General features: G+C 49.3%; 1 protein-coding gene across 1 annotated transcript in view; it reads right to left on the minus strand.

The window, feature by feature from the left end:
* Positions 1-752: 752 nt before the first annotated feature.
* The window catches only part of CLSTN2 (calsyntenin 2), a 582,773-nt gene continuing 568,855 nt past the window's right edge, over positions 753-14,670 (minus strand). The window contains exons 13-17 of the mRNA XM_053929711.2: positions 13,326-13,496; positions 12,682-12,827; positions 12,427-12,550; positions 11,502-11,686; positions 753-9,678 (exon numbers count right to left, since the gene is read on the minus strand). Coding sequence (XP_053785686.1) covers positions 9,475-9,678; positions 11,502-11,686; positions 12,427-12,550; positions 12,682-12,827; positions 13,326-13,496 — 830 coding nt within the window. The 3' untranslated portion in view covers positions 753-9,474. The remainder of the gene's footprint in view (positions 9,679-11,501; positions 11,687-12,426; positions 12,551-12,681; positions 12,828-13,325; positions 13,497-14,670) is intronic.

Consider the following 14,670-nt stretch of genomic DNA (forward strand, 5'->3'; position numbering starts at 1 on the left):
CTCAGTCCCATTCCCTGTGGAAGTAGCCTGTGGGGAGTGATGCTGATGTGGGCTAAGTGTTGTGAACCCACTATGTGCAACATCCCGTTCCTGGTCACTGACAGAGAGCTGGGCCCAGTACCTGCCAGCTGGCTGTACACTGGCCGAATCTGTGAGTCACAAAGGCCAGGTCGTGATGATCAGGGAACAGGGGTGTTCTCTGTTGCTCACTTAATTTTGGTATAATGATGCTGCTGAGTGTCTACCAACTGGTGACAAGCTGGACCTTCCATTTCCAAAAGCTTACCTACTATGTGCCAGTCACTGTTCCCGGTACTTTGAGAACCCAAAGTAAACAACAAAAATATGAAAAAGTGTCACATCCAAACTATTACTTTTATGGAATTTAAAATGTGTCAGGACCATTGACAGCTTTGTTGCATATCTTCCTTATTTCTCTATTATAGATAGGTATATACATGACACATATATTTAGCTGTCCTTAGCCTACTTGTCTCTGATAATTTACAATTAACACATTAACTAATTTTCCAAACAAAGGTGCCACCAAGTCATTCCGAATCTTACCTCACTGGCATTATAATGTCCATGCCAATAACATAGCACAGCCAACTCTTAACACTTACAGGTTTCTTTGAAAACAACCAACTTCTACATGCACTTTTCTTCTCTAAACTCACCAGCTAGTTTTCTTTCATCTCCTTCCAAGCCTGTAGAGCTCAGGGAACAAAAACCTTTTTTTGGAAGCCACCAAGGTCAGGTTGGAAGCCATCGAGTGGCACGATACATCACGACAACTTCAGTTAATAACCGAAATCACCTTCCAACAGCTCTGACTTTGGAAGCACTTGATCTGGCTGCCTCCGTGGCCACACCGCCAGATGTACCCAGAAGTTTGCTGAACCTTGGATACCGCTTTCAGACAGAGCCATACTCTGACTTGCTGGGTGAGAGGAGTTTTGGTTTCTGTCATTCTGATTCCGCCTCGCTTGTTCGCTCTCCAGCACCGAGTCATCTCCATCTCTCTTTCCTTGCCTTTTGAGTGATCAGTCCTGGAGGTCAAGTCTAACTTCCTGACCTCCAAAAAGCTTTTGCCTTATTTCTACCACTTGAAGTTCACTAGGGATGATGAACGTGACCTCACCTTCAGAACGTCACCTTCAGAACTTCCTTTGGCCTAGTGTCACTTAACTCTTAATCAGTCACGTTATTTCTGTCCACTGGGCAGGATGCCTGGCTGTCATCTACCAGTGAACTGAGTCAGACCGGGGTAGAACTGAGAAACACAGAGGGAAGCATTGGCTCAGAGATGTATCAGGGCTCCCGGGAGTATACCTACCACCTGTCTCTTCTGAATCCTGCACATCAGCTGCTCCTTTGCAGAAATGTTAGGGAGCTGGGGTGGTGGGAGGGATAGTAATGGGGTCCACATGACCAGGAACGGTGCACTTTTGTGTCCAGGGGTAGATATGCAGAGCATATTCACATCTGTGACCCACAGGCACAAACGGAGCCCCCCATTTCCCAAATGCAGATGCCTCCTCAGCCCTGTCCCTCCCTTCCCCACACAGGGACTGGAGTCTGTAGCTGAGCCTTGCGGTTGGTTTTCTGCTTCTGCAAATAGATACAACCCAGGGGCTCGTGTCTCTGATGGCTCTTTCTGTTGGGGAAAAGAACCCTCAGTGCGGTGTGTGTGTGCATGCATGTCCCATTTCTGTTCTGAAATGCTCCAAAGAAAAGGGTCTGGGCAGCAAAGATGCGTTTTTGTTTCAAGATAAAAGTAAACAGACATTAAAGCCGGCATGTTTCTCTTGCCTGTGATTAATACACGCTGTCTGCATTTTGGCTCTTTGCACTTCTCTTGTCCTCTTTTCATTAGTCTACTGGGAATTGAGCTTCACCTTGATGAATCTCCTCTGCAGTGCATCTGATAAAAGGGACTGGAGAGCAGCACAGGCCTGGGGTCATCAACAGAGGGAGGCTGTCTCTCAGTCGGGATGCTGCCCATGGCCTATAGGGCAGAGTAAGGGGACCATCAAGGCCCACCCAGGCTTGTTCTTGCTTAGGGGCTCCTTTGACTGGTTATAGCTGGGAGGGGGTTATTCCCCCAACACCCCAACTCCTGTTCTTTACCCCTTTGTTAAGCAGGAATGTTGTTCTCCATCCACCGCACTTCCACTCCTCCTCCATCTGAAGCATCTCAATTCTTCAAACCCTGTCCATTCATTGAAGTCAAGTGATCTCTGACATGCCATGTACTTCAGTGTTTACAGAGCACATGCTACGGGCCAGGTGCCATGCCAGACACCTTGGGCACTGTGACAGAAAAGTTAGTCTTCTTGCCTGGAGGAAGGGACCTATGCAGCCAAGGGGGCGAGAGTGGGGGGTCATTCTCGCATCACACAGCCATGAGTTCCAGGGCCCCATCAAGGGCCTGGGGAGGGCAGATGACTGTGGTGCTATTTTACTCAACTGCAAATTTTCATGGGGAAGGTCCCTGACTCTGAAGATGTCACTTCAGTGGTCCAGAGGTCCAAGCTCCTCTCTGCTCCTTAGAATGGGAGGAACTAGCTGGTGCTGGGACATGGTTCTCTGCACATTCCTGTGAATGTGAATGGCTGATGAGGTGTGTCAGGGAGGCATCATGTACGTCTCACCTGGGCCCAGCCTTCCCTGTGAACGTCCTCTTACTTACTCCGCCTGGGGTCCTGGCTAGATCTGAGCCCCTCACCCTCAGTCCATGTATCTCCCTGTCTTACCTGCCAGTGAGAACAGAGCCTGTCCTGCTTGCAGAACTACCAGAGGGCTCTCCATCAACTGCCTGACATCCCTTTCCTTGTCCTTTTCTCCCACAGCAGGCTTTTTGCAATAAATGACTAACCTCAGGGAAACACATAAAATTGCCTTAAAGTCCAGGGAAAAATATGTTTCTTCAGAGAATTCACAAAGAATGGCCAGGCTGTGAAGAAAAAAACTCTCTGGATGTAAGTGGCATGAAGAAGTAAGTACTTTACCCTTCCTTCTTGGTCTGGTTTTCCCAAGCTCTCTTACCAGCAAGTAACTGGCAAGCCCTGTTTGTTGTCCTTAGCATTGTCTTATCTGTTAGAGATGAGCTCCTCTCCACATGATCTCTGTGGTCTGAGGAAATCGGTGGGCCATTTAATCAGAAGATGTTTTCCAGGCTGGGCTGGAAAAATGGAGGTGTCCTTGGAGCACTTGAGAGGACTCAGCAAGGAGACTGGAGAGGACCAGGAATGTGTCTCTGGTCTGGAGGGAATTGGGATTCTTAGGAGTAAACACAGCAGCGGCTAGCTCTCCAAGGCCATGTATCTGGGCTCTTTCCCAGGCCGTTTTTTCTTTTCTTGTTTTTTAGTTTTCCTACTCCAAGTCCCAGTGCCTCAGTCCTCTGACTCCCAGTCTCAGAAATCCTTATGTGAGGGCAGACTCTATTCCATAGTTAGTTGTGAATGACTCACAGAACACCAGCTAGTCCTCCCAGAGCTTTGTGGATCTCCATAGTTTAAGCCATAAATAAAAAAAAAACTAAATCAATAATTGGTGGACTCTGGCATCTGGTCGATGGGGACAAGGGGCATTGGTGGAGCCTGGTCTGAGAAATTCAAGGGCCAAGACAGATGGTCCGTAGGGAAGGCTGCAGGTTTGCATTTGGTTTTTGTTTTCTACTTTCAGTGACATCCAGAAAGAGTTACTGCCCTTGCCAGAAAAGCCATTTGTCTCCCATCTGATTCAGTGCCGGGACTATGCTGCTGTGTGCCCAGTCCCGTCACACACAGAGCAGTGCCGCAGCCACCTGCAGTGTCCTTAAATGACCATGCCACTGTCTGCCAGGCCTGAGTGGCTCCACCAGCACGGAGGCCATGTGGGAACCGGTGCTCCTGCTGATGCAGGGTCATTGCTGCAGTTTAACTGTTTTCCCCTGAAGTACAGCCCTTGAGGAGGGACCCAGTTGGGGGCCTCCCTAGGGGATGGGTGGCCTCCCTACAGCCTCTGCAGAGGATGAAAAGGGCCAGACCAGCAGGAAGTGGCTCCTGCCTGAGCGGAGGAGTGGAACTGGGACTAGGACCAGGGTGCTCTGAAACCCTGCTTTGGGGACCATGGATTGGACCCTATGGCCCCCTCTCCTCACGAGTGGTTGATCATTTTCTTTTGCTGTCATCTCCTCCCAAAGCCAGCTTAAGTCACTCTCCTCTTCCTCCGCATCCACAGTTCTCACACCTTAGTGGGCACCAGCACCGGAGAGCTCAGGAAAACATGGGTGGCTAGGTCCCACCCCTGGAGATTCTGATTCAGGAGGTCTCGGGTGGGACCTGAGAATCTGCATTGCTCACTCACTCTCAGGTGTTGCTGATCCAGGTGTGCACCTGGAGAATGCTGCTCCACAGCATCAGGTGTGACTCCTCAGCAGGTCCTCTGAAGTCTGGCCTTTTTTCCCTCTTCAGCTGCGATGTGGCACCTCACATCAGGTAGATTCAGGGCATGGGCCTTAGCTCACATACCTGGGTCACCCTTCCTAACTTTTGAAGTTGCCTGCTGTTCACCTTCAGAACTTCCTTTGGCCTAGTGTCACTTAACTCTTAATCAGTCACGTTATTTCTGTCCACTGGGCAGGATGCCTGGCTGTCATCTACCAGTGAGCTGAGTCAGACTGGGGTAGAACTGAGAAACACAGAGGGAAGCATTGGCTCAGAGATGTATCAGGGCTCCTGGGAGTATACCTACCACCTGTCTCAGAATGGCCAAAGCAAGTGATCCCACCTGTCCCAGCTGCTGACTTCTGTCCGCAACAGCTCTGACTACTCACAGACAACCTCTAACACTGCAAAGGAGCTTCTCATGGGCAGGGCCAAGGCCCCCTCTTCCTCCCTCCCCGTTCCTGGCACACCACGGGCGCTCAGCAAGGATCTGCTGAATGACATGGAACATTGTTGCAAACACAGATCCCATCTGCTCTCTGAAACAGGAAATGTAGGAGAACTTTCTGGGTGCTGGTGGAGGTGACTTCTGCTGTCTCTTTTTGTCTCCCTGGGAGAGTCAAGTCTGCCTTCAAGCCCACAGCCCCTGTAAAGCCAACTTTCTTTTCCAGCTGGTGCCAAAAGGAACACTAGAGCAAGATCTACAAAGCAGATACAGAATCAATTTATGAAGTAAAGTAAATAAAGACAGGGAAGTGAAGATGCTGGGACAGACTTCAAGACTATCATTGCTCATTTCTGTTGCATACAGCTGGACAAGGGAAAGCGGCCACATGCGAATTAAGGTGTGCCAAGGGCTTCTGCTCATCAGCCTTGAGGAGTTTGATGCAGACAGGGAGCAGTGCGCTGTCAGCAGCCCATCACAGTTCACGGCAGGAGGCTTTGAGGGTCTCCCAAGGCCTGTGAATGATCTTAGCGGAAAAGCATCTACTTTGCACTGGTAAATTCTTTTGAAGAATTAGACCCACCCCCTCACTTTTTATAAAAACTGATTTGGTTCATTTAAATGAGGGGTGGTGAAGAAAAAGTCATCCTTTTCTTCCTCTTGCTAATATCGAATCATAGAGCCAAGAAGAGTGCTAATGTCGAAGTATGCTGGGTCAGGGTTTCTACTGATTATGTCACTATTGATTTAAACAGTCACAAGTCTTTAGAATCACTTTTAGAGTGAGCTGGGCTGAAATAGAAATCAGTCTGAGATAATGAACACTCCAGCTCAGAAATCATGATGGGCTGAGTCTTGCAGAGAAGGCCTTGCGCCTGGGAGTTCAGCTCAGTGGGGTTAGTGCTTGGCGCTCAGTCAGTGCCTGGGTCCAGGGCCTTCGGCTCTGGAGGGATGTTTGCCCACCTTTGAGTCGATTCAACAAGTAACAAGTATCTTTTCCCCTTTCATTTCCCTCTAAACACAGACTTTTAAAACAGCTTAATTAAAGACTGCAGTGTTATTTGTTGATCATTTTGGAGGCAAAGCCACTGGGTGATTTAAGGGAGGGTGTAAGACAGCAATCTGCTTTCTCTTGGCAAACACAGGGCTGTTTTCCATACACGTAAGGTACGAGTGTGCAAACTGTGACCCGAGGGCCAAATCCAGCTGGCTGATAGTTTTTATAGGGCCTGTGGGCTCAGGGATACTTTTCCATTTTTAAATGTTGAAAATAACAATCAAAAGAGTAATAACATTTCATGACATGGGAAAATAATATGAATTCAACTTGCCTGATTTTTTTAGTGTTCATAAGTCAAGTTATTTTGGAATGTAGCCGTATTCACTTATTTAAGAAATGTTGGTGTCTGGTTTCATGCTACAGGGGCAGAGTTGACTATATGGCTTGCCGAGCCCAAACTATTTGCTATCTGGCTCTTTACAGACCAAGTTTGCCGAGCCCTGCGTATGTACAGGAACAGTGAGCACGGCTGCCCATCGGGAGCCCTCTCCCTGGAGGGTCTGTGTCTACAAGGTACAGCCCGTGCCACAGGCAGAGATCTGCGGTCTACGCCCTGCCAGACAGGATGGAGTGCACTCAGGAAAGTGAAAGTGAAAAGTGGTCTCCCAGAAATCACGTTTTGTTATCTAGATGAACTTGGGCTTTAGTCAGATTTATAGCATTTGATTAAACCTACCAGAACATACTCTCAGCATTCTTTAAGAATGGTGGCCGGCTTGCAGATTGCCTCACGCCACTAGGGCAACTCATTCAGTGCTGGCCTTTTCTGTCTCAACCTCTTCCTCCTCCTCCTCCTCCTCCCTGTCCTCTGAGCCACTTGAGAGGGGCCAGCCTATCTATCTTCAAGCTCCAGAGAGCAGAGTGTGACCTTTCACAGCAGGACTTCTATGAAAGGGCTCAGACAAGTCCTTGTTTCTCTACCTGTAAGTCCAGCCCACTATTCTGCTGCCCTAGCCAAGTGCCGCTTTCACTTATTCCCTGCCCCCCCAAACACAGAAAGATCTTACATGCCCCTGACAGCTCCCTCAACCATGAGCAGTGACGCGGCTGTCGGAGACAGAGAGAGGGTGCGGGGCATCTTCCCCACGCCAGCCAAACCCAAAGACTGAGCAGAGAGGAGTGTGCTCATGAGCGCTGGACTTACATACTTCAAATCAAATTGAAAAAGAACTGGTTTTCAACATGTAAAGTGTGAACACCTCGGACAGGTATTTTTACTGCCATAATTTTGGAAGAATTCTGTTTGCTCCTAAATGCCCCAGTGAAGAGTCTTTTTATTGAACTGAGGGGTGGAGAGGACTACACTGTCCTACAGATTGTCTCCTTGTGGATGTGCAGACACAGCAGGGTAGCAAAGGGCTGTTCAGTTGGAAGAATTCACAGAAGTGTCTATTTCCATTCAATGAATATAAAACCCTAAACTTCTGCCAGCACTTTTCCCTAAGGGAAAGCAAGAGCACTGGCTGAGTTTGTGAACGTGTGCCTCTTTTTCCTGTGACTTCTCTCCCTCCCTCTGCGCCTGTCTCTTGTATGATTTCCATGCCCCTCCGTGTCTCTTCTGCAACCATCAGGTCCTCTGAGGGGGGGGAGCTTATTTTACTCAGCTTCATCCCTTTTCCACTGCTGCTGGGTGAGTGCTCAGCACATAGTAGGTCCTCAGTAATGCCTGTTAGCTGTGTAATATGAACATAAGCAGAACCAGGGTGGTGGCCATTGGACCAGAAATGGAAAGTGGGGGTCCAGTCTTGTCTGTGTCTCTGAATGACTCTGAGCAAGACCCCTGAATCTCTGAACCTCAGTTTACTCCTAATGAAAGTGTGCCTGACAACAGATGTCCCAGCTACCTCACAGAGTGACCGTGAGGCTCACAGGAAGGAACAGATGCAGAAAAACACTTTAGGTGATGGGAAAGCGGCATAAGGTAGTTTTCTGGAACCAGAGGTTGCCAAGGCTTATCCTGGGTCCTCACTGGGTGACCGTCAGACTAGAGGACATTGACAGTGGTCTCCTTCAGAAGCTCTGTTTTGATGACACAGGAAATAGAATGAATAGATTCTGACTTTCTTTTGAATCTGAATGCCACTGTAACTAGGGACCAGCTCAGTGCCAGTGCCAAGTCAATATGAAATGAGCTGGAGGAGACTAGGGGGACAGGGACAGATCACACATGCTGAGGACAAAGCCTGAGACATTTGAGCCTCGTGGAAGTCCTATAATGGCCCTAATTCTTGCCTGCTATTCTCTTGACCACAAAAGATCACAGAACCGGTTACTATAGCAACAATTCTCCCCATGAGGTGTCCATGTTAGGAAGGAGATGGAAAAGATTTCCTTATTAAAAAAATAATAAATAAATAAATAAATTAGGTTTTCAGATATATTTGCCCTCCATCCAAAGCATTGCTTCTTTTATGAGAAGAAAGAAGCAGCTGTTATCGCAAATGTTTCTAATTCCTAGCAGTTAAATTTTCAAGCTTTCATTTTAGACTTAATGCAGTTCACACTTGTTCTAATACATCCAAGAGGAATGTATTTTCTTAAGAGGCCAACAAGGGTGAAGTAGGGGACGAGGACCATAAGACTAGGTGGCATGAGCCTTGCCTATCTGGGCTGCCCTCTGGCCTGGGAGAGCCCAGCCATCCTGTCTCCCGGACCTGCGTCCATCACAAAGCCCAGTGGTGTCATCTCATCAGCCCTTCTTTCTGATCCCTGGCTTCAGACTTTTCACAGCTGTCTCTGGGGCAGTGCCTGTGTGGGATGCTTCCTGGATCCTATGGTTTCACTGGATGGGAGTTGCCAGCAGGGAAGCCACATGGGTCTCAGCAGCTGCCCAGGCAGGCAGACTTGGAGCGCTTTGGCTGGGGACCAGGCCCTGCTGTGGCCAAGCTTTTGTACTTTTCATAATAAGCTTTATATGGCCTCAGAAAGGTCAAAGGGAAAGGATCTCCAAGCTGGGGAGAGTGTGTGCATGGGTGCATGAGTGTGTGAACCTCTCCCTATGAACTTAGTTCAGCTTCAACAAGGATTTTCCTTTAAAATTAAGGACCATGATCCCAGGTGTTTGAAGTCCAACCACCCTGACTGGATGAAGCCACCAGAGAACCTGCTGGTCTATATGGAGAGACTGCTGAGTCAGGTGCACACATGGCGGGTTGGGACCCAAGGGCTTTGGGAACACTGGGCCTGGGGAGGAGACTGATGTAAAAGCTGACCTTCTCCCCTGCAGAGAAGAGCAAAGGCAGAGCTCTGCAGACTGGCTGATAGGATGCTGGGGGAGCCCAGGGCGGGAGCAGAGAGGACTGCAGGGCAAAGCCCACCCTGAAGTCCCCACTGTGGATGTGATAGTGAGCACTGGGTTTCTTGGAACTGCCCCAGGGCTGGGGCACAGGAAGTGCCCAAGGGAGGAAGTGTGGGTTCCAGGAGGCTGGGGAAGGCCTGCCCAGGGTGTCATCAAAATCAGAGGTGACAGTGAGAGACTCACATACATCAAGTGTGGCTCACAAAAGGGACAGGTGGGTGGGTGCAGACAGCGGGTGCTAGTAGGGGAAGGTGGAGTCATCCCACTCCAGCTGGGCTTGCCTGGCTCCATTCTCCCCATGTCTGCCCCTGCCCACCCCTTCCTCCACCTCCTCCTCATCACTGTCATCTGAGTCGCTGCTGCTGGAGCTTATGTCTTCTTCTACTTCCTCCTCTTCCTCTTCCTCAGTTTCATCTTCCACACGCCCTGGTGCTTCATGTTTCTGGATGTTAGGAAGAGAAGAAAAATGCTCATCAGGGGCTGAGCGGCCACTCTGGAGCTTCTGTTTCTCTCTCTACTATGGAAACATTTAGAGCCCTTTGGGCTCCTTCCCCTTAATGCTAAAACCCGGGCCTGGAACAGAGGTCATCTGGTGAAAGGTAAATTAGATGGTCCAGGACAAAGACAAGAAGGAGCAGCCAATTCCAACACATGACTCCAAGGTCAGACGTGTGTTTTGTACACTGGACATTTGTGCAATTCCGCACATCACTTAGTGAGCCTTTCAGGCCCTGGCTTGTTTTCTGGCATTACTAGAGCTTATTGATATGAACTTGCCAAATCTCCAGTGTTTGCTTCTCAGTGAGAGATTGAATGGCATGTAAGCGTGTTCTCCTTTTCCTGGTAGGAATATAATGTTCCTGTCAGCAGGTCTTCTGAGGCAAGACCTAGGTGTGCTGCCCCTCGGAAACATTCCTCTGGTAAGGACAAAGTTCATGGTCCTCATCTTCCATGTCTACTCCTCACCCTCTGACTCTACCCCACTTTTTTCTAGTCCCATCTCTGCATGCTCTAGTTTTTTGGTGGTTCCAGTCAAATCTTCTTTTTGGATTTATATTTTGATGAACAAGCCATAAAAGATATGTGCCCTTCCATGGCCGTGTCCCATCTCTGTAGTGTCCTCACTTCTACCTTTGCCTCCTCCAAATCCTACCCACCCTTCAAGGCTCCCTAAGCTAATTTACTGCAAGAAGTCTTCCTTGAACACTCCAGCCCCAACAGCTCGCCCTGCTCATGCTCCACGGTAGGCACACCCTTGCCCACACTCAGACTGCTCCAGGGTTGGTGGTTGTTTCCCACACCCAAGGCTCAGCTCTTCAAGGTCCAGAGATGCTGGAGTCTCTGCAGTGGTGGCTCAGCACCACCCACTGCATGTGCTGAGCCACGTCGGCACGCTGGCTCTGACACCAGAGCATGAGAACAACAGAACAGGGAGTAAGGGGTGAGGCTGGGGTAATTTTCTTTTCATTTCTCAATGAATCCTCCTGATCTTCCCCTACTCTGCCACTCCTGGCTCTACCTCCACTTAGTACCCATGGGCAGACTGAAGGGTGTGATGCCATGGCTTCCTTTGATAATCATCCTCCCAGAGCAGGGGCTTTGGATATTCATGGGTGGATTCTGAGGGCTGCTGGCTACCTGGAAAGAGCTGAACTTTAGAATCAAGCAGCTGGAGTTTGACGATGGCCACCACCACTCCAGTTATGTGGTTTGGGCACTTCACTTTCCTCTCTGAGTTGATCCCCACCTAGCTCAATGGGGAGGATGGCTCCTACCTCACAGGCTGCTGGAAGGTGACCTGAGACGCGCATCTAGAGCACGCTGTGCGGTGTCAGGCATAACGGGGGGCTCCATAAATGGCAGCTATTAATGTATTTCTGTTTTACCCTATTCTGAGCCTCTAAATGAGCTCTGCAGGCAGTATGGAGAAAAGCCATCTAATTTACATTGTTAATTAATCAAAAATCCAATACTGAGTCCCCAAGTGTTAGCTCTGAGCTAAATATAATGGGGGTGACAACAGATAGACCCCACATGGCTGCTTGCCATAAGTAATGTCTGGTTCTGTTTGTAGGGTGAGAGCAATTCACACGGTTTTAATCAGAGAATGCAGTTGGTGGGAAAGGATGGTCCATTTGTGTTGAGAAGGCTGGAGGAGCTCAGAGAAGGGAGGGATCAGTGGGGCTGGGCTTCTGGCACAAGGAAGACAGAACTGGGTGGAGGGGAGACACCCCATGCGAAGCTCCCGTCCCGTGTGAGGATCACCTCCATGGGGTTGACTGTGATAGTGAGCGCAGAGTCGTCCCAATCCATCTCGGCCTCCTTGGCAGCCTCTGTCTCCTGGGTGAAGTGCTGGTGGGCGATCCGGACCCGGTACACACCCATGGCCACCACGAACACTAGCATGCACACGGAGATGATGATGACCACCGTGGCGATGCTTGGGACCACTGGAACGAGAAAGGAACTGCATGGCACAGTGAACTAATTCACCCCAGGTCACCAGGCGGCGTGAATGAAATCTCCATGCCTAGGTTAAAATCTGCCCTGACACTTTCCTGCTGTAGGACTCTGGGTCAGCACCTTACTCACCCTGGGCTTCACATTCATCACCTATATGACAGACTTAATAATTCTTCTACCTATGGGTAGTTGTGAGGAGCGAATGGAATAATCTGTGTGAGCTTCCACATAGGTACATGGTAGGCAGTTAGTAAATGCAAGTCTTGCTTTTCCCCTCACATTATAGGGCAGCCCCCACTGAGAAGCAGGCACTGTGGGGTTTAGCAGGAACGGACACAGTGGCCAGCAGGCAGTAACACCATATGGCAAGTGCTGGGACAGAAGTACAGGTAGGGGGCTTTGCAATGTGCTGCACATGCGTGCGTTTGTATGGGGTTCTGGGAAAGCTTCCAAAAGGATGTGGCCTAAAGGGACTTGCAAAAATTTACCCCAGCCCTTTGTACTAACCTCTGTTGTTACATATTGTCTGAAACTCCTTGTTTAACCTCCGGGTTCCCTAGTGAGGCTGTGTGAGTGCCTCTGAGCCAGGGTCCACAGCTTCTCCACTGTCAGGCCCCACCTTCAGGTCTGGGCATCTATGGCTGGTACACCCTAAATGTCTGTTCAGTGATGCTCTTGAATCAATAATCACCCAGTGTCCTGAGGTCCCTCCTGCCAGGTGACCTACCTGAACTACGCTGGATGCTAGTCCGAGACTCTGGGTGCTGGACGGACTGGAGGAAGGGAGGCTGTACGATAAGGTGACTGACGTGCTCCTTGTCTGAGACTCTGACCTCATGGAGGACGCTGACCTGGGAAGAGCAGGGCGAGGTGCTGCTGACCAGGAGTGGCAGGTGGGTGCCAGTGGCAGCAGTCCCCTCGAATGCAGAAAGGGAAGAGTAGGTGAGCTTGAGCTCCCCTTACAACCACAGGACTCACTCACCTCCAAATTGAACTCATTGCTGGTGTAGCGTCCATTGAGTTCCGAGCACTTGATCCTGAACCGCCGGGCCTGGAGGGAAGCCGGACGCCAATTGCGGTAGCGGATGTGACGCAACACCTGCTCATAGCGGCCCATGGAGCCCACACCTGTGCCAAGAGACCACACCTGTTGTAAGAAGGCAGAAAAGGAGGTGGGGGAGACAAGCTGCAGCTGCTGGGGCTTGTGGGTCTCCTGAATTTGGCCAGGCTGAAAGCTTGAGATGTTTAGGGGCAGACAACATACTGAAACAAAAGTTCTAAGGAGCTGATTAAACTGATCAACAGGATTCCCCCATAGAACGGGCTCTGATCAGAACGTTTGGCCTCAATCTGCCAAATGTAGCTGTGATATTTGCTGAGATCAAATATGAGAGAAGGCAGCCACCTTGTTTCTATGGGATTTTTCCTAGGAGTAGGGATGTGGTCCAGGGTCTCAAGATGTTGGAGTAGCTTACCAAAGGAGGGGCCAGAAGTCCACGCTCCAAGGTCAAGAGTCCCCACCCGATCCTGCCCTCGTAGGTGATGGAGTACCATCACACTCCTGACTCCCTGGATGAGGCCACTCTAAGGGGAGACTGCAGGAGGCGGGGCTGAGCGCAGCCTTACCGTAGACAGAATAGCCTGCTGTGGAGTTGGTGGCGTCGAGGTGTCGCTGGTGGAGCTCACTGTGGTTAAGCTCCAAGCACTCCTGTCTTGGGTCCAAGTCCCCTCCCAGCACCAAAATGTCACAGAAATCTAAGTTGTGAAGCATTTCTTCTAAGACTGCTGATTTGGGGGCTGTAGGAAGAGCGACACATGGAAAAGATGGGCTTGAGGATGGCTCAGACAACGGAGGAAGATGGCATATCTTCTTCCTCTGTGACTATCCCCCGGGTGAAGGTTGGCTCGGGAGAAGAGGCTGTGTGACCCCAAGTAACACCTCCACTGCTGGATGGATGTCCAGGCAACCCCTGAGGTTGGGCAACAGGGACTTGTGAGAAGAAATGAATGCAGCAGTAGTCCAAAGAGGTGAATTTGAGTACCAGTGCTGCTACTGAGAATCTGTGCAATGTTGGAGGAACTACCTACCCCTCAGTTTCCTTATCTCTGAAGAGGGCAAGTGTCTTGAGACAATTGAAATGGTGTCTGGCCCATAGTAGGTGCTCAATAAGCAATAGCTCTCATTTGAGGCCAGAGGTAAGTGCCCCTCCTCCACGCTCTTGTAGCTTTCCCCATGAGGTCCTGCTGCGTATCTGCTGCCCTCGGCAGACTCTGAGGTTTCCAAGGACAGAAGCACTTTTCATGATTGGGTCGTCAGGTTCCAACCCAGGCTCTCGCATGGAGCAGCATTACTACACGTGGTTCAAATGGAGCTGCACTGTTACAGCTTCATACTTAAGTACATTGGCCCCTGACTGATTTTGGGGCCCTGAATTTCCAAAACGGATGTCTGAGCATTGGAATGCTAGGCAGGTCGGCAGTACTAACTTATTGTAAAATCTCACCTTAAAATAAAGTTGATTGGTATTTATGGAGTGATTGCTGTATACCAGGCACTGAGCAAACAAAATCCTCACAGACAGGCATTAGAGGGCAAGGTCCAAGGGTGGATTGCCCAGGATTACAGAGAGTAGGGGAGGAGCTGGGAAAGAAATCGTTATTTTCTGATTCCACGGTTTGTAAAATCTTCCCCTCTAGGCCAGTAGTCTCCAAATGTTTTTGATCTTGCAGCCTGTTATTGGGAAATGTGCAAACCGAGATCATTGAAATATGTATATTTATTTACTTATAATTATAAGATTACTATATTTTGCACATGATAAAATATTTATAAAAATAGAACTTAAAAAGTGTTTACTAAAGATGAGGGAATTTTTTATTTGAATTTTTTAGTGATACCAAAAATACATTTTTGTTCTCACTAGATTCATATTATTATAAATTCTTTCATATGCTTAATTGTTACATGCTT

This window comes from Desmodus rotundus, chromosome 8 (assembly GCF_022682495.2).
Source record: "Desmodus rotundus isolate HL8 chromosome 8, HLdesRot8A.1, whole genome shotgun sequence".
Taxonomy (NCBI): Eukaryota; Metazoa; Chordata; class Mammalia; order Chiroptera; family Phyllostomidae; genus Desmodus; species Desmodus rotundus.